Genomic DNA, 23554 nt, shown 5'->3' with positions numbered 1-23554 from the left:
TTAGTTATCTAATTGTAATTGTGGCAAGTAATGCCTCTGGAAAAAGGTTAGAGAGAATGAAAAATAATTTTATTTAATTCATTTTCTTGCTGAAGTTTGGCACCTTTTAGCCTGTGCTGTCCAATATAGAAAGCACTAGCCATAGGTGTGCTATTTTAAGTAATGCAAAATAATTACAATTAAATAAAATTAGATATTCCATTCCTCAGGGACATTCATCACGTTTCAAGTGCTCAATAGCCATATGTGGCTAGTGACTACCATAATGGACCACAGAGATACAGAATATTTCTGCCATCGCTGCAGGTTTTATCAGAGAACTCTGTCTGGGCTCTAGAGTTGTGCCAGAGCTGTGAAGTCAAGAAAGAGAGCCCTTAACTTAATTCCTTAGAGAAGAGAAGATATAGATATAGATATAGATATATCCCAAAATAGTCCACTATTGGCCGTAGACCATAGTATAAATCTCATCTTAGTCTGGCCTTCAAAATGAAAAATGGGCTTGGTTTTAAACCAAGGACAGATTTCCTTTTTTCTTAGTCTTGTAAGTATCAGGGTTTTGCATTTTGGGAGTGCTCATGTTTGTATATATAAGCAATTTGTCCATAGGAACTAGGGGATTTTTATATTTTTTTCCTTTTATTTTAAATATCTGACTACATAAACAACCTGTGGTTTACAAATATGAGGAGTGTTGGAATCTGTTACTTTAAAATAGTAAAGCAATGTTTGGGCTTTTCACAGCTGAAAGAATTAAACTCAGCTTCAGTACCACCAATCCCCATTTTCTTTCCAAGTATGAGAGAAAAAAGAAGAAAAGAATATGTGGGTAGTAAATAAGGAAATTGGCCATGTTGGTTTAATACCCTTGAAGTTGACATTAGTAGAGGATGTTATTAAAACATGCAACCTGAATCTGAGGATTGTAAAAAAATAGTATGTCATGGTGGGAGATATCTTTGACTGCCACACCTAAAGGTCACTCTTTGAAGGAAGCTGAGATGGCTGCCAGGATCCATTGATTTCTCTCTAGTACTGAAACATCCTCTGGCAGGTGTCAGCCTGGCTGTTTGAACAAATAAATATGGAAAATTAAAGAGTAAGGAAGAAAGGGCCATGGGATTCTGCTAATAGCCTGAGCTGAATGCTTCAGTATTTTTTCTGAACAGATATGTGTAAATTTTTGCTTTAGCAACCCAACAGACATATAAAGTATTCAAATATTAGTCAACATATATTTTCTTTAGTGGAATATAGCTTCGCAAATCTCTAGGATAACAAAGTTTTAAAATCCTAAGTGCATATAATTCTTTGTTTCTAGTGGGGTTACTCCCTCATGTTAAATGGGACGTTTTCTTACAACAGATTTCAGATTTCTTTGATTATTTTTCACTTAGCCCCTCTCTTCCCACCATGGCTATCCCTCTGCAATTCTCCAAATATCCCATGTATATTCTTGCCTCTATGTCTCTGCATACACTATTTCTCTTCTGTGCTTACCCTCCAGCTCCTCTACAATTGAGAAGACTCAGTCTTGACATCTTTTTGAAAAAGAATTGCATTTATGATGATAGATCTGTGCGTGCTTTGTAAAAAAAGGCCCATGTCTCCTTCTGAGGTGATTTTGCTCAGTGGCTAATCTTTTCAGTTTTTTTTTTTTTTTTTTTTTTTTTTTTTTTGTCTTTAGGTTTTGCAGAAAATGAGGTAAGATGGAAGGAGTGAGAACTCACATGATTTGCTGCCTGGGCTGTGGGGACCACCGAGGGGCTGTGTGGAAGGAACCATCCCTACCTTAGCTCTGAGCTAATAACCATGAGGATTCCAAATCTAGGTGCTCACATTTATTTCATACCATTAGCAAGTTAAAAATGATAGAGCCAGGCCAAGCACCATGGCTCATTCCTGTAATCCCAGCACTCTGGGAGGTTCAAGTAGGCAGATCCCTTGAGCTCAGGAGCTCCACTCCAGCCTGGGCAACCTGGTGAGACTCTGTCTCTACAAAAAAAATACAAAAATTAGCTGGATTTGGTGGCACGTGCCTATAGCCCCAGCTTCTTGGAGGCTGAAGGGAGAATCACTTGAGCCTTGGGAGGGTGAGCCTGCAGTGAGCCATGATTGCACCTTTGCACTCCAGCCTGTGTGACAGAGTGACGACAACAATGAGGTAGAGCTGTTTCCTGAGCAGATTGGCAGGTGAGGGATGCTGGCTTTAGCTGGTACAGTGAATGAGTGTGTGTGTGTGTGTGTGTGTGTGTGTGTGTGTGCTGTGTATTCTTAGTTCCTTTGTACACTGACAGTTGAAAACCTGAACTTTGCCCTTCTCTCTCCCTTGTTAGGCAGTTTGTAGCACAGCAGAATGGGAGAGTTGCAAAGGGAGGTGTCTGTGGGGTGAACCTTTTCAATTGCCTTTCCATCCACATACCCTCTGTACTGTGAATAATCATAAATGCATAATGGTAACATTTTTCACATACTAAATCATGCTAATGACCCCTACCAAGTAGAGAAAAGAACTTTATCTTATAAGACCAACAAATTATTTAAACCTGAGAGCTTTATATCATATTAGATTAAGTTGTATATATTAAGATTTTCCAAACAGCAAGTATAAATATATACTTATACATATAAGAGATATGGCTATTTTAACCTATTTTTTATTATATGAAATATTGGACATATTTTTATGTTACCATTTTTTTTCTCCTTTCACCAAATTGTGAGAGCAAATTTTTCTCCTTGAAGAGGCATGACAGTTTCAGGTTTTGCTAAGAAAGATAGTGTCCATCTGAAAATTTGTGTACACAGTGTTCACTTCTAATTTAAATGCCTATTTACACAGGTTGGGGATACACCAATGTTTTTTGATGACATTGTAAGTTTAAAACCTATTTGAGTCACTTTTATATACTTAGAATGATTGAAGTGCAAATCTACAGGGAAGGAGAGGAATAAACCACATGGTTTTAGAAGGCCATTTCTGATCATTGGAGCACAAGCTTTTTGTGGACAGCAGGCACTCCTTACCTAAGGCCAAAGCAGGGGAGCCACCTGCTGGACAGTGCAAAAAAAATCTTCATTTTCCTGGAGGTAGTCATCCCTGCTTTTTTACTTTTAAGTTTAGGTATATTTGCTTACATATTTAAATTTATGTACTTTGTATTTTCCTGAGTAAATCTTTCACTTCACACTAATAAAGGTCTCCAAAATAAGGAGAAAAAAATTAGGATGCTATGAAGATCAAATTTGAATAACGATCAATCTTAGAAGTAGAGGCTTTTAGTTAATCCAGTTCATATTTTGTCTTTTTCATTTCACTCATAGTTCAGCCTAACTGCATTTATATTGTAAACCAAAAATAAAATTCTAAGCCCCTTAACCAACGGACTGGACCTCTCCTCGGCGGGGAAGGGGATTCCAAAAAGATCCATAAAGCTAGTTCAGGTCATGATGGGAACCTGATGGTGTAACCACCTAATGGGTTCACCTTTCACGGGACCTAAACAGAGGTGATTTATCAAGACAGGGGAATTGCAATAGTGAAAGGGCAATTTGCACAGAGCCAGCTGTGCAGGAGTCAGGAGTTTTGTTATTACTCACATCAGTCTCCCCAGGATTAGCGTTTTTAAAGACAGTTTGTGGGAGGGGAGGGGCAGTGAGTCAGGGAGTGCTGATTGGTTGGGTCGAAGATGAAATCATGGGGCGTTACTGTCTTCTTGTGCTTAGTCAGTTCCTGGGTGGGCATCACAGGATAAGATGGGCCATAAAATTAAAACAGAGATTTTAAGACAGACAAAGCAGACTCTTTGTAGCAATAAGATACTAAATTTCAATCTGACTCTAGTTATAGCATCACATGACAGATAGCAGGCCCTGAAAGAAATCAAATATTTTACCCCAAAATATATTTCTTTGACATATTTTTAAATGGCCCTGCAAAACTGTCTCTTTTGGGGGAAATTTACATTCTGTAGAGAGTCCTCTTCCTTTTCTAGGTCTTTATCTGATCCTGAAGAGGTTAGCTGAGAGTCTTAGTACCTTTTAAAGATCTGAATAGGAAGCATTTTGCTATCTATTGCCTCTAAGGATAGCCACCTATAAGACTTCATCTACATAATAAGAAACTTGGTCTCCAATACCTCTTATCTTAGCCCAGACACTCCTTTCTATTGATTCTGGGTTTTTAGATAATAACTTAACTCCTTCAACCAATTGCCAATCAGAAAATCTCTGAATCCACCTATAACTTGTAAGTCTCCTGTCCTGCCCTTCCCTACCAAACCAATGGACACCTCACATGTATTGACCGATGTCTTATATCTCTCTAAAATGTAAAATATCAAGTAACTCAATCTCCTTGGCTATGTTCTCAGGACCTCCTGAGGCTGTGTCACAGGTCATGGTCCTCATATTTGGCCCAAAATAAATCTCTTTAATATTTTACAGAGTTTGGCTGGCTTTTTTGATTAACAATACACACACACACACACACACACACACACACACACACACACACACGTATGTGTATGAGCTTTTCTAAAGGACTTTTAGCCCTCTTCTGGCTCATCTCCTTCTTCTTTCTCCTTGCCTACATAGTCAAACTTCTTAAAAGGATTGTTGATACTTGCCAAATTCACTTCCTTACCCCCTGCTCACTTCTTAGCCAACTTTAATCTTTCTTCTTCCCCTGACACTACATTAAATCATTCTCACCAAGGTCACCAGTAACCTCCTTATCACAAAATCTCATGAACACATTTTTCAGTTTTTACCTTTTTTGACTGGTTGGGAACATTCTACGTGGATAATCACTCCCCTTCTACATGGCTGATCACTCACTACAGAGTCTTCAGGATGCCTTCACGAATGCCTTCTCCTGCCCCACCCCCCACCCCGCCATCTTCAACAGAGTTAGGTATCCCTGCATGTATTCCCAAGGAATCCTGTTATTCCACTATTATAGGACTTTAGTTGCTTTTTTTAATCTCTCACTAGACAGTCTCTATTATTTTAAATAATTAGATGATGAATTTTAACATATCAATTTTAACCTGAGCCCTAATTAATAAACAATAGATTTTTAGTCTGTAAGATCAAATCAAAGAACATCTCATCAAATCCCCATGTTTTGTAGAAAAGGAAACTGCTGCCCACAGGAGTTAGGGGCATTTCTAAGGTCACAAAGTCAATTCATAACTTATTATTCATTCCTCCCACTGCACACATCAGCCACAACCCCTATTCTTTGTATCATTTTGACTGATGCTGGTTTTCTCTACAAGAAGCTTGAAAGCCTTAGCCTGGACATGGTTTAAACTCTATTTTGCCTTGGTTATCAAGCAATCAAATGGTGTGATTAAAATTGTAGCAGTCCTGTCATTTCTCATTTAAAATAAAACAGGATTCATTCAGGTTTCTTGAAGTGAGACCACATGTGGCAATGCAGGGACCACATCTCCTAGGAAGAAGAGGAGCCACAGATGAGCAGCCTCATGGAATCTCAGGCTAGAAGATCCTTTACAATTGAAGCAGGCTTTAGAGGACTGCGTTATCTTTTTTTTTTTTTTTTTCCATTTTCCCTTTCCTTGCCTTGAGAGCAAGAATTGTAGCTTTTAGTGCTGTGGCCTTATAGGGGCTCAGCTCTGCTGCTCTTTCTTTCCTCTCTATTTTCTAGCACTTCTTTTTGTTCACAAATGACTAAGACTCTGAATTTTTCAGTTCCAATCTCAGAAAGAGCTAATCCAATTGGTTTGTCTAATTACTGTCATTACTGCCTGGTGTCAGGACATCTCATAGGTCACTGGTTAACTACTGATTGGCCACACTTGGGCATGTGTGAATCTGTGGTCCAACCAGTTTTGGCTGGAGAGGTTGGTTCTTACAGTGCAGAGGTGGGCCATTCCAACTCAAGGTCAGCCTGAGGCTGTTTTCTTTAGCAGAGGTCTATGGATGTGGACAGCATTGCATAAGACCTGTCAAATAAACTTCTGAATTTCTACATGGTGATAATTTAAAGTTTCTTTAAAAATGTGGGGTTTTTTGGTCCACATATTCAAAGTTCTAAGAAGTATCAACTACTGACACATTAAGGAATCGAATATGAACGTCCTCTCCCACTAGATGCTGATAGTTTGATTTTCACATTAAGATATTCTGGGAAGAAATTTGGATAGGAAGAAGGGCTAGGGAGGCTTTATCATGACACTCAAAAAATTGAATGGGTTTGATGAATGTATGGTGAATTTTTTCTAGGCATATGTACTTATAAAGTTGATTTAAAAATAAGAATGTAAGACTGATGGTATTTGACATTTAGAAGAAATGTTTTGACAAGTATATGTGATAATTTAATGGTGCGTATTCCATAAAGTTGACAGGAGTGAAGCTGTGGAAATGTTTGTCTTCTGAGTGAGTGGTATTTACTGCTGTGAATTTGCTGTTCCGTTTCCCAATACACTCTCCATCACTCATGCTTTTACTCTAACTTCATGTAACTGAGTTGCTATTTTCAAAGGTTCTAGTAATGTGTGATTGGCTTCTGGATTTTAAAAAAAAGTAATAAAAAGATGTTTTGGGACAACTGGACAAATTTAATATGTACTATATATCAGATGTAATTGTTGAATGAACGTTAATTTCTTTGGTGGTAATAATAGTATTGCAGTTATGTAGAATGTCCTCATTTTCATGATTTGCACACTGAGGTATTTAGGGCGAAGTATACATTGTTAACTAGATGGGGATAGATAAATTGATCAAGCCAACACAACACAATCTGAAAAATTGGGAAATATGGATGCTACTCATTCAACTTTTGTGTAGGGTTGAAAAATCTTTAAATAATATAAAAAGTTGGAGGAAAAAGTGTATAACTATTGGTCTGTTGGTATAGATGGCTTGAGTCTGAAATCTGAAATTGGAGCCAGTCTCACATTAGGGAAAATAGGTCTTTACTTTACTGGCAGTAACATTGATCTGGTGTTTAAATGAATGCTTTGCTGGATTTGGGGCACCAAGAGTGAATATCTCATGAGTGACCAAATCTCTAAACCAATCATTGTGGAGGAAGCTGAGTTGGCCATATTCTTGATTTAACTATTAAGAAGTAGCCTGTTTTATTTGATAGCTGTCTTAGCCTCATTCATTAAAAACTGACTCATTGGGTGGAGGGTGGAAGAAATTGCCCCTTTAGAAATATCTTGCTAATAACTATTTGTCCACTTCAATTAACACTGAACCTGGAACTCATGCCAGCCTAGATGGGTGCCTACAAGGCCACTGGATGGGCCAGCCATACACATGCCATGATTCACCATTAAAGAGGACAATTTCAGCCTCTTTAAAAGCATTATGATTTTGCAGAGACTAAAGAATGAATGTCCTTGGTAAAAGGACATATCTAGACCAGATGTAATACAATTGTCATTGAGCTGTAGGGATTGCCATGCACGTAGAAGGTAGGGTGCATTGTGTCCCTGGAGTTGTGTAACAAGGGACCAGATGTCATGAAAAGCCACTTATTTGCTGAATCCAGCACTGTGGAGGTGGTGAAGCAGCTGAAGCCATTTTTGTGATCAGTTCAGTCTATGGTACACTGTTGTTATTGTATCTGCACTTTTGTTCTGGCATGTTTGCAGAATTACTTTTTGGACAGATCAAGTAACCAATAATTTGAGCAACAATTGACCAGTAACTTTTTAGTGTGAAACCTTACCAAGCAAATACCAGAATGTATTTAAAAATATTCTACTAATATTCATAACTATCTCGATAGCCTTTGCTCTGGGATTTGGACCATCCTCTGTGTTTCAAGCTGTTATAAATGATCTTTTTTGAAATGGGAGTAGCATGAGTTGGCCAAATAGAAATTTCTACAGAAGCTCCTTTTGTATTTGGCTTATGGCACTCATGGAGGTAGTATGAATTCAGATTTCAGGGTCATTTATTATCCATGGAAAATTAATCTGAGATACTGGAACTTTTAAACAGTGTTTGTTTATTGTGCTAATGACGATCTATTACTAAATTTCATTTGAAATGCAATGAATTACCTTCATCACCTTGCTAAAGATTGACATTAATCTTCTGTCCTATTCTGTTAGTTCTGTTGACATAGTGGGAGATGATTGCAATAATGGGAAGAAAAGAACAGAGAGCAGGGGAACCAAAAAGCAGTGACTGCTATTACTTTATTGAATGGTTCTTTTGTTAAAATGACTGCAAGAGAATTCTCAGGATGCCAGTGTCATCAAACCTAAATTCATAAGGCTTCCTGCAGTTGAATTATATTTTTAAAGTTTAGCTTGGGGTTTTCTATTATTAAGCTCACTGGTGTTGAAGCAATTTTGTTGACATTTTCTGTAAGTGGATTAGGCTTGCAGTCATTTGCCCAAAGCAGACAGATGGCTTCTTAAACAGAGCACCCCCGTAGGAATCTATCTTATGGTATCTTCAGAAATAAAACAGGTCTGTCACAAAAGATAATGTTTGGCATTAATTTCTTTTGGTGACAAATGATTTCAGTTCATTTTTACTTTCTCTGCTGTCTTAAATGAAACAGCTGTTTTACATTTTTTTATTCTAATAGCGAGCAATGCTTTGGTGTTTGACACTAAACAATGTTGTAGCCTCTAAATTATGAATAAGAAAATAAGCTTTTGAGAGGGAGGATGATACCTTTTGGGGTTCCTCAAGGAAAGTTGCCACATTAATGCAATTGTCATTTTTATTTGAAACATTATGGGATCTCTTATTGGACTAATGAGTAATGCAATCCTGGCTTTTATTCTGTCACAGTTTATTCTCTCCACTTTGTCAACTTGTCTTTTTTTTTTTTTTTTTTTTTTTTTTTTTTTTTTTTTTTTTTTTTTCAGTTTGAGAGCAGGTACTGTTTATTAACCAACCAACTTAGAAAACAATCATGGTAGACATCTTAGTTTATTCTTCTAATAAGCCTGTTGATCTGGTCTTCCCTGTTGCCAGCATCTCTGCCTTCTACGAAATGGGTGGTCTTTTTCTTTATTCCGCTTCGTGGAGAAGATAATTTGAAGGGCCACAGGAGGTTATTTCCTTCTTTTAAGCATTTCCCAACAGTATAGATCTCATGAATCAGATCCTCCATGCAGATAATGCCATATTTACCAAGAGATGAAGCAATCAAAGCATTATTTGTCAAAGCAGTTTGCTTCTTATGGATTTTGCCATAACCATGCTTGTAGATTGGTTCATTTACTGACTTCAGATTTGGGTACCCCCATGCAATATATGGCTCTACAATTTTCAGCGTGTTAACTTGTTGAGCTTCACAAAGGTTCCGTTGAAGATTTGACGAAGGCAAAGAAGCTGCAACACCTTTCGGCCCTTTGGGCTCACACCATTGATACCTCTGATCCTGATGACAAATGACAATTTGGGTTCTGCAGGTACATAGAAGTTGCCAGCCTTCCTTACCATCCTCGCCATTCGAATTTCAGTTCTGTACATCTGCCTATATTCCTTGTGACAGTCCTTCACCTTTTCATAGATAAGTTTCCTCCATGCCTTTCGAAGCATCTTTTGGGCAAACTTCTTTTTCAGGTGCTTGATCTCAGCTCTGCAATTCCTTCACTTTTTCTTAAGGGCTTCTGGCACAGCAGGAATCTTTTCCTTCTTCTCTTCTACACCCGCTATGGTTCCAGTTGGAAAAAGAGGTCAACTTGTCTTTTTAAGTTTCAAGATGTTTTTGTTTCCTCACATTTTTATAAGGCAAAGGACAGTGGATGTATGTATAACATTGTTTTTTCTGTTTATATAATAGAAAAATAATTGCTAATGATAATTAGTGTTTGCCATGTATGGCAGGCATTGTTCTAAAGAATTTAGATGTATTATCTCTCTTAATCTCACACAAAAAATCTATGAGGTGAGTGCAATTATTATAGCCATTCTACGGATGAGGAAACTGAGGCATCCAGTGATCTTGTCCAAGGTCAAAAAGCTAATAAGTCTTGGAGCCAGGATTTGAGCCCAGGTACAGTAAGAATGGAGCTTATGCTGTAAATTCACTTATAAGAATGGCAATATGGTTATGATTCAAAGTCTCGAGTCTAGATTGTTATCCTATGAGAGAAATGAGGAATCTTTAAATTCAGATGTATTCCTTCATCACTCCTGGAGTTCCATTCCTCAGCTTGTGTGTGCTGCCATCTTATATAGAAGGCTTGTGGGGGCACACGGGTGCTGCAAGGAGAAATCAGTACAGGGTCCCTGAGATTAACTGATGAGGACTCACATTAATAGCATCCTTCAAAATGTTCAGCTGGTGCCTGTCATGAATATGATTCTTTAGTAACCTTTTTGGATCTATCTGTCAGGGCTTGTGATGATACCTTTTAAGTGAAAACCAGTCGTTTTTTTCCAGCACTTCTCCCACTCATTAATCCTCTATCATTGCTTTTGTATTTTGGTTTTCTGAAAATTTGGCTCAGACTAAAATTATTAAATGCTTCCAAACCCTGTACCCACACTGAAGAAAAAAGTCAGAAATCAAAATATCAGCACAAAGGTAGTATTTATATCTGGGATTTTCATGAAGTTCTATCAAGGAATTCTTTTGTAAACCAAAGAGGTCTTAAGCTAGTTTTTCTTTTCTGCATTTCTAATATCTATTTGATGAAATGTATACTGACATGTGTATACCATATAATGTAATATACCGAAATTTAAAAAACACTCACACACACGAAACCAAACAATTTAGCGTTTAAGAAAAACAACTCTGTCTGGGAAGCCGGCATTATTAGTTATTTCCTTTACACTTATTTCTTGTGTGAACCTGGGAAAAAATTTTTAAAGCTTTTCTGGGTCCATTTATTCACCTGTAAAGTTATAAAAGCAAGTCCTTTGAACAGCTCAAAAAATTGAAATAATTACTAAGGACCGTTATTTAGTAGAACTCAACAATACTTTCACTAAATGACACTTTATTGTTTTTCATTTTCAGTGTTCCTTTCAGTATAAATGTCAAGGAAGAAAAATAAATCCTAAATAGAGAAAACATAAGGAAAAATGGAATGTATTAGGCAATTTGATGCTGTGCCATAAAGGTGGCAACCTTCCAGAACACTCTTCCACACCATGCATATCTGTATCTGTAAGACTGGAAGAAGATTCTTGCCTCTCCTCCAGGCAAGCATCAAAAAATTCGTGTACTGTGTTTCACTGATCATAAGAAGCCAGGAAAAAAATGAAGATGCCTGCTCATCTTGCACATTGTTGCTCTCTTGTTACTTTCTATGGGAGGGCTTGTCTAATCTTCTAGTCCTCACAGCAATACATTCTTTTCCCTCAAGCACTTAGCATAACTTATGGTTAGATATAACTTTATTTTTGTGGTTATTTTATATATACCTGCATCCCACACTAGACTTAGGTTCTGTAGGGGCAGGGATGATGTCTGGGCTCATTTGTGTATCCATGAATCCAGCCCGGTGATTCTCAATGAGTGCGGTGCTGCCCCCTAGGGTGTGTTCTGGAAATCGTGGAGGTGATTAGGAGGATTCTTCTGGCATTTAGGGGACAGGAATACTTGATGTCATGCTCTGGGCAGGATGGTACAATGTAATGAAAAATTGTCATGTGTCCTGCAAGACTTCTGTTAAGTCCTGCCTGAATAAACCCTCTGTATTAGTCTGTTGTCACACTGATATAAAGAACTACCCGAGGTTGGGTAATTTATAAAGAAAAGAGGTTTTATTGACTCAGTCCCTCATGTGTATATAAAATATAATAAAATAATAATAATAATAATTGCAAGTAGAATGCAGTTGAAATATTTGGTTGTTGAGATGTTGCAAATGAATGTGAGAATTGATAACCTAGTGTAGTGGACACTTCTATTTTCATGCAAAATTGGGAGTTTTCATATGCAATTTCTTACTGGCTACACCTTCGTACCTGTAACTCTCGTTAACATCTTGTTTATATTCCCTACACAGCTAGACTTTCATTCCAGAGAGAATTCCAGGCCATCTTTGAATAGTTTCTCCCAGTATTCCAAACACAGTAACATACCAATCATGTAACATTAAAAAAAAAATCTGACATGACACCAAAACATTTTTGATTTGTTGTTTTAATTTTGAAAATGGAAGTTATTGTAGCAGTTGTTTTTACCTCTTCAGAGCAAAGAATTAAATCTCTTAAATGACAGAGTTCCAAAGAATGGTGTTTGAAATAGTAAGATGGCAGTTGTACACAGCCCTCCATAGTATGGTCCACCAATGGACCAAATAAAGAACTACTCATCCCATTATGGTGTCTGTGACCAGTTTCTACTGCAGCACTGTTCAAAGGTGATTCTACTGTGGATGTGGACTCTCCCATGGAAAGAATATCAGAGAACCCAGCCTGCTATTGAATGTGGGCTCAAAAATACCCACACAAGTTGATGTGGAGACAGAGCTGCATTTGTTTATGTGTGTAGTTTTGTACATGTGAGGGTTTTCTCATTCCCAGAGTCCCAGTTAGCTGCTTTAAATATTTGTGGTGTGTTCTGAAACAACCCACGCATTTCCTTTACACGTGATGAGACCACTAGTTATGATATTCTCCTGCTCTTTTGTGTACGAATATCACAAGGGATAGTGCGGTTCATGGGAAAAGTGGTTGAAGGATCCAGGGATGTCTTTCGTGAATAATTCTGCCAGACTGTAGCCAAAACCATTTTCAGTGGTGGTAGGGGGAGGACTGCATTTCTTGGTAAAAAATGGGGATAACAGAAATCCTGAGTGTCTTTTGATAAGTTATAAGATATATAACTAAAAGATAATTTACATTTAGAATTCTACTCTATTTTATGGTTAGGATATAATGAGATGTGTGCAAATTGGTTTATGTTTATTATACAAAGTGTTCAATAAATGTTAATTACTGTTAGTGTTGTGATCATATTTCTTGTCAGTAGTAAATTTATTAGAGCAATCAAAATTGTGGTGATATATCACCACAGCGGTGTACAGCTGTCCAATTTGCAACCTAATTGCATAAGTTATTTCCTGATTTCTAGTTTAATGCAGTTGGAAATATTTGACAAGGAATGCTTAATATTTGTTTTTAAAATATTCACTAATTGTTACTCATTTTAATATTCAGATTTTCTATAATGATCTCTGTGGTTCTGTGTGATTCCATGTTACTTTCTAAATGTGTTGGACCTGCCAATGGAGACTTACATTCAGAAGCCAAACCACTGTGGAGCCTAAATGGTGGCCATTGCTCTTGGGACTTCTGTTAGTCTTGTTGTCCCATCAGCATCAATCTACCTGAGGTGCTCTCTATTACCTTACTTTCCTTTGGGTTAAAGCATCCTTCTCATTTTTTTTCCCAGAAGGATCCCCAGTATCAGAGGATACTTCAAATCCCCATGAGATTGCTAGTATAGAAATGCTGGCAGCAGCTTGACATTTTTTTTTTTTTTTTCAAATTGAGTGTTCAGTGGCCAACTTGTACATTAATTCTTCCTTCCATGCCATAACAACCCTAGACTTAAAGAGGTGTTTCAATTTCTATATCACCAAATAAAATGAATTGTCCTGGGCTCCCTCCTCTCCCCCTAAGTCCTCTGTTTAGGGAGAGTAAGATTAAAACACTCTCTAAGAATGACTTGTTAGATTACTCTTTATATACCACAAACAAATACTTTTAAATGGCTTGACTGACCTGAATATCATGGGGGGTGTCGGGGAATTATTTTAGGATGAAACTGTTCAGCCTTGGATCATCAGGCATTAGATTCTCGTGAAGAACACACAACCTAGATCCCTTGCATGCACAGTTCCAATAGGGTTCACACCCCTATGAGAATCTAACATCCCCGCTGATCCAACAGGAGGCGGAGCTCAGACAGTAATGCTCACTCACCCACTGCTTACCTCCTGCTGTGCAGCCTGGTTCCTCACAGATCATGGGGACTGGTATCAGTCCATGGCCCCAGGGTTGGGGACACCCGCTGTACCTAATAAGTTTTGGAGGAAATGATACACAGGACAAAGATGTTTAGAGGAAAATCTGGTCTGAGCTGCCTGGTTAAGAGGTTAAGTTTGGGAGAGTAAGATTAAAACACTCTCTAAGAATGACTTGTTAAGAGGTTAAGTTTGGGGGTGTTTGTGACAGAGTAGAGAGAAAGAGGTTGATAGATGATTAGGGAAAATTGCTACATATAAAATGGGAAAAGAGTCAGCACTTCAAGGGAAATGCCAGGGTGGTGGTTGTTAACAATCAGATTCACCCTCTTGACAACTTTCACCAGAATGTCTTTTCTGGTTCTGGTGCCTTGATTAGGAAGACCCAAAGAAGAGATGAGATTCAGGGTGTGATTCTTTGAACCATAGAACAGAAAGAGGACTACTATTCCTCTTTCATAAAAAAAGAGAAAAAAAAAGTTTACATCAATGTTTCCATGTACATGCTTCACAACACAGCCTCTCATTTTTTGCTTCTTTTATTAGTTAATAGTTTAACTATCTTTTTCTGCCTGTATGGTGCAGCCAGTATGTGTTGTCTCTAGGTTTATCAGGAGATGATGTAGTTGTGTTAGTTATGCACTGGTACAAACTGTTTTCTCCCATTGGCCATTGTTTTCTACAGAGACTGACTTCTATTTACCAGAAATGACACAGTCTGGCATTTGGATGCCATCTCTTAGAGCCAGTGGGATGACATTCTGGATTATTAAAATATGTTTCATGTCGTGCTGTGGGAAAGGGGATGTGAGAACTTTATGCATTAGTAGTATCAAATGATGTTTTTGCATATTTCGCTGTTCTCTTGCAATGAGGAAGGTTGCTATTTTTGCTACTGATATGCTTTTAAAATGCTCGATGAAACTTTCAAAACTAAATGAAAAGGAAACACTTAGAAGTAATACTCTGAAAATGAAGGAGGATATAATCTCATTACTAATAATGCTAAAGGGAATCTTTCTACTTGTAAAAATAGTAGTGCATATACAGTATACATATCTCTGTAAAACAGACTATGGTAGATGCATTTTAAATGTTAGTCAAACATTTAATAAAATATACATAGTACAAAGATACTTATATATATTACCAGATAATGTTGACCACTTTCCAAAATGGGAAAAGAGTCATAGCATTATGATTCCTATACTTATGACCATTTAAATCATAAAGAGCTCTTCAATATATTTTCTTTAGTCTTAGAACTGTGAGAAAGGCCAAAGGATATTTTCGTCATTTTTGCAGAAGAGAAAATGGCCCAGATAAAAATTGGTGGAAGATGCTCCGACCCTTGTCCCTGCCAGTGTGATCTTGCTGTGCCCTGTCTTCCTGATTCTGGATGCTATCTCTAAATTGTGTCAGGCTGTGTCACATGGGCAGTGCTTTTCCTTTTATCTGTGTTGATTCCATGGGTAACAATGAATAGGAGGCTTTAGGGTGCCTTGCAGAGAATGCCTGCTTTGCCGTTAAAAGATGCCTATCAGGTGGTGGTTAAGACCACAGATTTGAGCCAGCTGCTGGACTTTAAGCTCCAGCTCTACCACTCAGCAGCTGTATGACTTTATGAAGAATGATTGCTCTGGGCCTCAGTTTTTTTATTAGTAAATTGAGAATAGCAAAAGTACCTATCTCATAGGAATGTTGTAATGAATGATTGAATGAACATATATAAAAGCATGAATAGTGCCCACACTGAGGAAGCACTCCATTGGTCTGTTGTTATTACTGAAGAGTTGCTCTTTTTAAAGTGGACGTGACTTCACTTTTTTTTTTAAGTTCTGGGATACATGTGCATAATGTGCAAGTTTGTTGAACAGACTCATGCATGATATCTATACTGCTCAGAACAGAATTCCCAAAGTCTGCTGGTGTAGTGAATATTTTTTCTTTAGAAAATACTTCTTTCGGATGTGAGGGTGATCTGGCTGTGACATCTGCCACCCCATTGATTGCCAGGGTTGATTCAGCTGATCTGGCTGGCTAGGCGGGTGTCCCCTTCCTCCCTCACCACTCCATGTGCGTCCCTCCCGAAGCTGCGCACTCGGTCAAAGAGGGCGACCATCCCTGATAGAGGAGGACCGGTCTTCGGTCAAGGGTATACGAGTAGCTGCGCTCCCCTGCTAGAACCTCCAAACAAGCTCTCAAGAAAATACATCTTTCACTGGCAGAGTCTTTAGATTCTAATTTCTAGTCTTTAGTCTCAGACTAGATTGTAAACATTGTGTGGGGAATAGAGCACTGATCCAGGAGGCCAAATACCTGAACTTTAATTCCAGCTCAGTTATTAACCAGCTGTGACCTTGGGCCAGTCAATTAACCTTATCCAGCTCAATTTCATTTCTCTTCATGAGAAGTCAAAACTATCCACCTCCAACTCTTCTTCCAAAATTCCATACTATGACTGATGGGAGAGGAATTTTCTTTAACACACACATTAGGCAAGGCCCAACATCATCCCATATAGTTAAAAGCTGCTATTAGAAGGATTTGGCAGTGTTTACACAGGACAGAATTGGCAAATGTATGTTTACGTTTTGAGAAAAAATATTCGAAGCTTTTTAAAATGCAAGTTTCTTCATGCGCCCTAAGGAAAAAGCATTTATCAAATTAACAAGATAGAATGGCCTTCCATAAAATAGGTGAATTATCCTTTCTCTGGGCCTCTGCTTTGTAGAATAATGCTCCAGCAATTGTCATAACCCCATATCTTCCTATATTGTCCTTTACTTTCAAGGTCACACTTTCAGGCGCTGTCGTGAGAATGGAGAGGAGAGGGAAGAAGCTACTTCCTCCTCTGTCTATACATCATAGACACCTGTCCCCGCTTCCCCACACTCGGTCCTTCAACCCTTGGGCCAGTATCATTGTATGCACTTTATCATCATAACAATGAACTAAAATAAGAAATAAAAAACAGCGGGAAAAGATCTCTGTTGGGCACTGATATAAACGACAGCTAATGTGTTCCTGCAATCTTTATATCGTTTTTGTTTTGATTAACATGCTGAGCCTCTGGAGAATCTTTTTCTCCATCTGCCAGATGGGAATCTTCTTTAGGATGATAGAAAAGGCAGAAGTAATGTGGGTAACTAATAATTTAACAACAGGCAGATTGCAAGGATAACCTAGTATATTAAAAACCAGCTCACCAAGCATAAGGGTATGTGACTTACTTTACAGAAGACACTTTGTAAGCTCTTGCACACAGACGGGGAGATTTTAACTTCTTTAAGGAAGGGCTTCTTTTCTTGTTTTGTCCCAAGACTAGGAATGTTGGGTCTGGGTGGGGTAGGCATGGCAGCAGTGTGCAGAGTCTTAGACAATGGTGATGGGAGAGTTGATGTCCTCAGCACATAAAGAGGAGGGTTCCTTGCAACAGGAATCTCAAAGGACTGCCAGCAACTGCATACCCAGTTAGTCAGGCTCAGGTTGAAGTATGTGGCTTAACAGGCAAAGTCACTTAATAATGTTAGAAAATAACGTTGGACTAAACCCTGGAAAAGTTTGTTTCCTCATTCAGCATAGAGTGATGTCACTCAGCACATGCCTGGCCCATAACTGTCTTCTCTGATATTTTTTCTGTTTGTAGGGCCAAGGAGATCTGTTGAAGAATGCCAAGAATGAAGCTATAGAAAACATGAAGCAGATCCAGCTGGCGTGCTTGTCCTGTGGACTGAGTAAAGCCCCCAGCAGCAGTGCTGAGGCCAAGAGCAAGCGCAGCCTGGAAGCCATAGAGGAGAAGGAAAGTAGCGAGGAGAATGGGAAGCTGTGAGTCTGGGTGTTATCGAAACGTTCACCTGTTTTGAAAGGACTCTGGTTTCTCATTCTTGTTTTCTTTCTTTAAATGTTTTAGAAGTTCACAAAATGATACCCTCTGTGTCATATTGGACATAGATATTTTCACAATGTCAGTATTTTTGTGTAATTTATCTAAGTTAAAGCCTTTAGTAGCAGTGTTTTAAATTCTGAGACCTGTCAACACCTGTGTGTGGATGCCTTTGGGGGAGAGAGAGAGAGAGAGAGAGAGAGAGAGAGAGAGAGAGAGAGGAATTCTGTTAAAATCTATTCTGTGTTGTATTGTTCATTTAGTGAGTTATTCATTGATCATTTTGGGACTATTTTGTTAATCTGAAATTCTAAAGAGCACTTACTGTAACCTGTCGCTGTGTTTAATTTTATGTCTCTGCCTTTGACATTTAATTTAGAGATCTTAGCATAGCTTGTTATTGAAGGAAGTAAATTTATCAAAGCATAGATGTTTTGGTAGATTAAATATAGATTAGAAAAATTCCTAAGAATCATAGTAGAAATAAAAATGAATGAAAGATTAAACAGATAATCAGAATTTCTAGAAAGATTAGCAAAGTCATTTCTTCAGTTAGGAAACTTTAAAAAATATTTATTAAATAAAATCAATTTTTAGAAAGTTTTCTGTAGTCATTTACTAAACAGATGATTTCACTAGAAAAACTGAACATAAGTGAATTTATACCTACCTATGTGGTACTCTGAAACATACTGAAAGCTCTGTTGCAATTAGGATTTTGATGTAATAACAATATTGTTGTATAATTTCAAGATTTGTAGGACGGTCTCATTCTTTCAAGCTAAGACTCTAGCATTCATTTTCTGTAACAGATAAGGCAGGTTAGAGGTCTTGGCTTTGGATGTAATTTAGGGTACTAAATTTAAATTTAAAGACATTGTTCAAACAATATCATATCATCACATTGAGCTGATATAAATTCTGTGGGTCAGATAACATCTTTGTGATAATTTAAGAAATAACCAGTTATAAAACATCTATGAAATAATCCTAATGCACACAGAAAAGCATACATATGAAAACAAATGACTAATTAGGGTACATTTATAATTGCATCTAGATAATTTTTACCCTAATAGCTTCATAAGGTACTTGAGTGTAATGTTTGTTACCTCCAGCAGAACTAAATGTTCTATGGTTATGAAAGAATATATTTATTTAAAACATTGCTTTTATTTTGAAAAGCTTCTTTATTAATTTGATTAACAAATATGCTAATCTGGGGAACCTAGAGAAGATAATTGTTGAAATTTTGCAAATATAAACATCTCCTATAACTTCTGTGTTAAGTTATTTCTGACTTCTTAACACTATTATGTTCATGTTGCACATTACTGAAAGAGTAAAGATATGAAAAAAACACTTACTGTTTTCTTTTATTGTGAATTGAGAAAGCAAAGCTAATGAAAATGGGTTATTACATTAAAATATCTGAAAGAGTTTGCTATTTCCTTGGATCAGATATGATGAAATTATTCCCTGGGTTTAAAACTGGGCACTTGAGGAGGAGGTGCCTGAAATCATTTAAGGCAAGTTTCCAGTGGTACTACGATGGCCTGAAAAAATTTCTTTACCCTCTATTATATTTAACTTGCTGGTAGGAGGAATAGTGGAATGCAGGTGTTAAGCCCTTTGTGGTGAAAAAGGTTCTGTAAGCAGAAACAAAACTCACCTTATATCAGCTGATTGGTTGATTTTACTAGGGTACCTCTTAATCTACTTGAATTTCATTTGGTAAATCCATGTCTTTACTGGATATACAGATAGGTGGGAAGAGAAGGTAAAGGATGGCAAACTCTCAAACAATATTTATACATTTCTTTACTCCAGGGTCAAATCCAATCTTTTGAAGTAGATTCCCTAGTTTATTTTATTTGTCCTAGAGCTCCACTCATTCTTAGGACCTACCCAATGATTCTCAAGAACATAATATGGATTCCACCTCATCTGATGCTACTTCTGGCAGTGGGTGGTCAGCCATACTCTGCTTCATTCCACTGGATGTTCTTGCTAGATGGGGAGTGAGATGGAGCAGGGAGGAGTTTTGGATTCTGGGAGTGGAGGAGTGGTAAGGGAAAATTCTAGTCTCCCATGATGCACATTCCTTTGGACAGAATAGCAAAAAAAAAAAAAAAAAATTTGTGTATTATGTCTTCATGACATTGTTACATTCTACGAGGAGCATCTATCTCCTTTCTAGACTTGAACTGTGGTAGAAAAAGCCCCCTTCTCTCTTCTGTCCATTTAGATTTGGTGATACTAAGAAGCTAGAGTTTTAGATATTAATTCTATTTTTATCTATTCATTTTTACATCACCAATGGGATCTGAGGTGGAGATGGTAGGTATTATCACTGGCATTTTAAAGGTGAGAAAGCCCAAGGCCACTGAGGTAATAAATGTAATAACTGATTTTGAACTCAGGTCTGTCTGATTTCATGTGCAAGATTATATATTTAGTGATTTTGATTTTAAGTTTATTCTCAAAATTTTAAACCAGACTATTAACTCTTATTTTATAATCACAGATCCAAAGAGCCATATCATTTTTTTCTGAATATAAAATATTAATGGTCAGTATAAAAATACAAAAATAGAGAACTATATACAACCGAAAAGCAAAATTACTCACTATTAACTTTTTGATTTATATCCCTTTAGATGCTGTTTAGAGTTTATACATATATGTAAATATGCTTTTATTTTAACAAAATTGAGATATTATATAAACTGTAGCAGGGTGCTTAAAATTTTAACAACATGTTATGGATATCTATGTCAATAAATGTGTATGTACACTAGAGTTTCCAGCCTTTGAACTGAATCTAGTTCAAAAATGCTGTGTTTTATTTGGCCACTGATTTTTTTTTTAAAAATATTTAACCATTAGCATTTCAAATTCAGAAAATGTTATGTAAAATTCAATGTCCTGCTTGTTTTAAAGTACTGGATAATCTGACAACACAAGACACCTCCCATTCCCCACCTCACAACCAGCACACATATACTTTCTTGCTTGGCATCAATTAATAGAAACTGCCCTCTCCAAAAGGGGCATATGCTGTCAAATTTTCTAGAGAGTCTTTTCACTCATTTATGTTACATCTGGACCTTGTGGACATGATAGGTGGTGAAACTTGATGCAAATTATCATTTATAGGGAAGCCAAAGTGAGAGAATTGCTTGAAGCCAGGAGTTGAGACTAGCCTGGGAAACAATGTCTTTAAAAAGTAAAAAAATTAATTATCATTCATAATAATTACATAGTATCTTATTATATGGCTTACCATAATATATTTAACCAATGTTCTTTGTTAAACTTTATTCTCCTAATCTCTTGTTATATAAATATTCCTGTAATAAAATCCATTTTTGCAAAGTTGTTCAACTTTTTCTTTGGGATGAACTTCTAGAAGTGGAATTGTTGGGTCAAAGGATACAGAGTTTTTTGTTTTGTTTTGTTTTTGTTTGTTAGGGCTTTTGAGATACATTGCCAAATAGTCTCTGGAAAACTTGTTCGTTCAGTTTAAAAGCCCACCAGGAGTTTATGAGAGTGCTGAAATCTTTGCTAATAATAAATTTATTTTTTCTTATTTTTATTTTTGCCAATCTTCTAAGTTACAAAAATATTATTTCTCTTTATCTTTTATCTCTAGTGAGATTGGATGCATATTTATATGTTAATTGGCTCTAAATAATCTCATTAAAAGTAAAAACTTCTGTATTCCAAAGGATACTATCAAGAAAGTAAAATACAACCCACAGAATAGGTTTTCAGGTCATGAATCTGATGAGACTGGCATCCAGAATTTACAAAGAACTATTAAAACACAATAAAAAGACAACTCGATTATTTAAAACTGGACAAAGGATTGGAATAGACTTTTCTTCCAAGAAGATAGGCAAACAGGAAGTAAGCACATGCTAAAGATCATTAACCAGTAAGATCACATAAGTCATAGCCACAATTAGATATGACTTCACACCAAATAGTTTGGCTATAATAAAAAAAGACAGATAATAACAAGTGTTAGTGAGGATGTGGAGAAATTGGAACCATCCTACCCTTCTGGTAGAAATGTAAAATAGTGCAGCTGCTTTGGAAAACAGCTTGGCATTGCCTCAAAAGGTTAAAAAAACATGAGTTACTATATGACCCAGCAATTCTACTCTTAGGTTTCTACCCAAGAGAAATGAAAATATATGTCCACACAAAAACTTGTACACAAATGTTCATGGCAGCATTATTTATAAGAGCCAAAAGTAGAAACAATCCAAATGTCTATCAATTTATGAAAAGATAAATCAAAATTACATATTCATACATTGGATTATTCAACATTAAAAAGAAATGAAGTACTGATACATGCTACAAGAGTATACCTTGAAAACATTATGCTAAATGAAGGAAATCAGGCACAAAGACCACATATTGGACAGTTCCATTTTTATAAAATATCCAGAATAGGCAAATCAATAGATACAGAAAGTAGAATAATGGTTGCCAGTGGCTGTGGGGGCCTGGGGAGTGACTGTTAATGGGTATGAGTTTACTTACTGGTGTGATGAAAATGTCCTGGAATTAGAAATAATGGTGATGTTTGTTTACATAACTTGTGAATGTACTAAAAGCTATTGTATATTTTAAAGGGTGAATTTTATGGTATATAAATTATCTCAGTAAAAGGGTTTAAAAGGAGAAATAAGGAGAATTTAAAGAATGAAAGGGTATCAGAGAATAATGAAATAGCATCAAGAATCTAATATCTATGAAATTGGAGAGAAGAGCAGGAAAGAAAAAAATTTGAAGCGATCATGGCTAAAAAAATTCTCATTTTTAATGAAAACTATAACCCCACATATCCTAGAATCTCAAAAATTCCAAGGACAAGAAACATGGGAAAAACAACTTACTCTGTTTTCTGCTGCTATAACAATGCCACAGACTGTGTAACTTACAAAGAGGTTTATTTGGTTCACAGTTCTGGAGGCTAAGAAGTCCAAGAGCATGGCTTTGGCATCTGGTGAGTGTAATCCCATGCCAGAAGGGCAAAAGATGGAAGATCAAGAAAGCCCACATAAAGGAGGCTTTGCTTTTATAACAAAGTTACTTCCTCTACAACTACCCCACTCGCTTGATAACACATTAATCCCTTCATGAGGGTGGAGCCCTCAAGACCCAATTACCTTTTATTTGACCCCACTTCCCAACACTCTGGCATTGGGAATTCCATTAAGTTTCCAACATAAGAGTTTTGGTGACACCTTCAAACCATTGCAGCAATCAAGGCATGTCATAGTCAAATCATTCAAAAGTAGTGATAATGAGATAATCTTAAAAGCAGCCAGTAAAAAAAGACATGTACAGAGAAAATAGGAAAGACAGATATATCTTATTGTAAACCATGCAAATGAGATGCCAGTGGAGTACTGAAAACAAAGCAAAAAACTGTAATCCTAGAATTCTATACCCAGTAAAAATGAATTCTAGAACTCTATATCTATTCAAAACTGAAGGTTATACAAAAAAATTTCAAAACCTGGATTCATCACCACTAGTCTTATTACAAGAAATGTTAAAGGAAATCCTCAGGCTGAAGGAAAATTATGCCAGGTAAAAATATGGATGTACAAAAACAGATGAAGAGAGCTAGAAACAGTAACTGCAGGGATAAATATGGCTGGCCCTTCGTATTCAGGGGTTTTGCATCTATGAATTCAACTAGCAA

General features: G+C 36.9%; 1 protein-coding gene and 1 pseudogene across 6 annotated transcripts in view; one reads left to right on the top strand and one right to left on the bottom strand.

Annotated features, from left to right (window-relative positions):
- Positions 1 to 22242, top strand: part of PLCL1 (phospholipase C like 1 (inactive)) — a 364459-nt gene extending 342217 nt beyond the window's left edge. For all 6 annotated transcript variants that reach the window (XM_074399307.1, XM_003925690.4, XM_074399310.1 and 3 more), the window contains one exon: positions 17590 to 22242. In XM_074399307.1, coding sequence (XP_074255408.1) covers positions 17590 to 17772 — 183 coding nt within the window. In that variant the 3' untranslated portion in view covers positions 17773 to 22242. The remainder of the gene's footprint in view (positions 1 to 17589) is intronic.
- Positions 8826 to 9567, bottom strand: LOC120364351 (large ribosomal subunit protein uL30-like; annotated as a pseudogene).
- Positions 22243 to 23554: the final 1312 nt, after the last annotated feature.

This window comes from Saimiri boliviensis, chromosome 5, assembly GCF_048565385.1.
Source record: "Saimiri boliviensis isolate mSaiBol1 chromosome 5, mSaiBol1.pri, whole genome shotgun sequence".
NCBI lineage: Eukaryota > Metazoa > Chordata > Mammalia > Primates > Cebidae > Saimiri > Saimiri boliviensis.
This window is presented reverse-complemented; position numbering and strand designations above follow the sequence as displayed.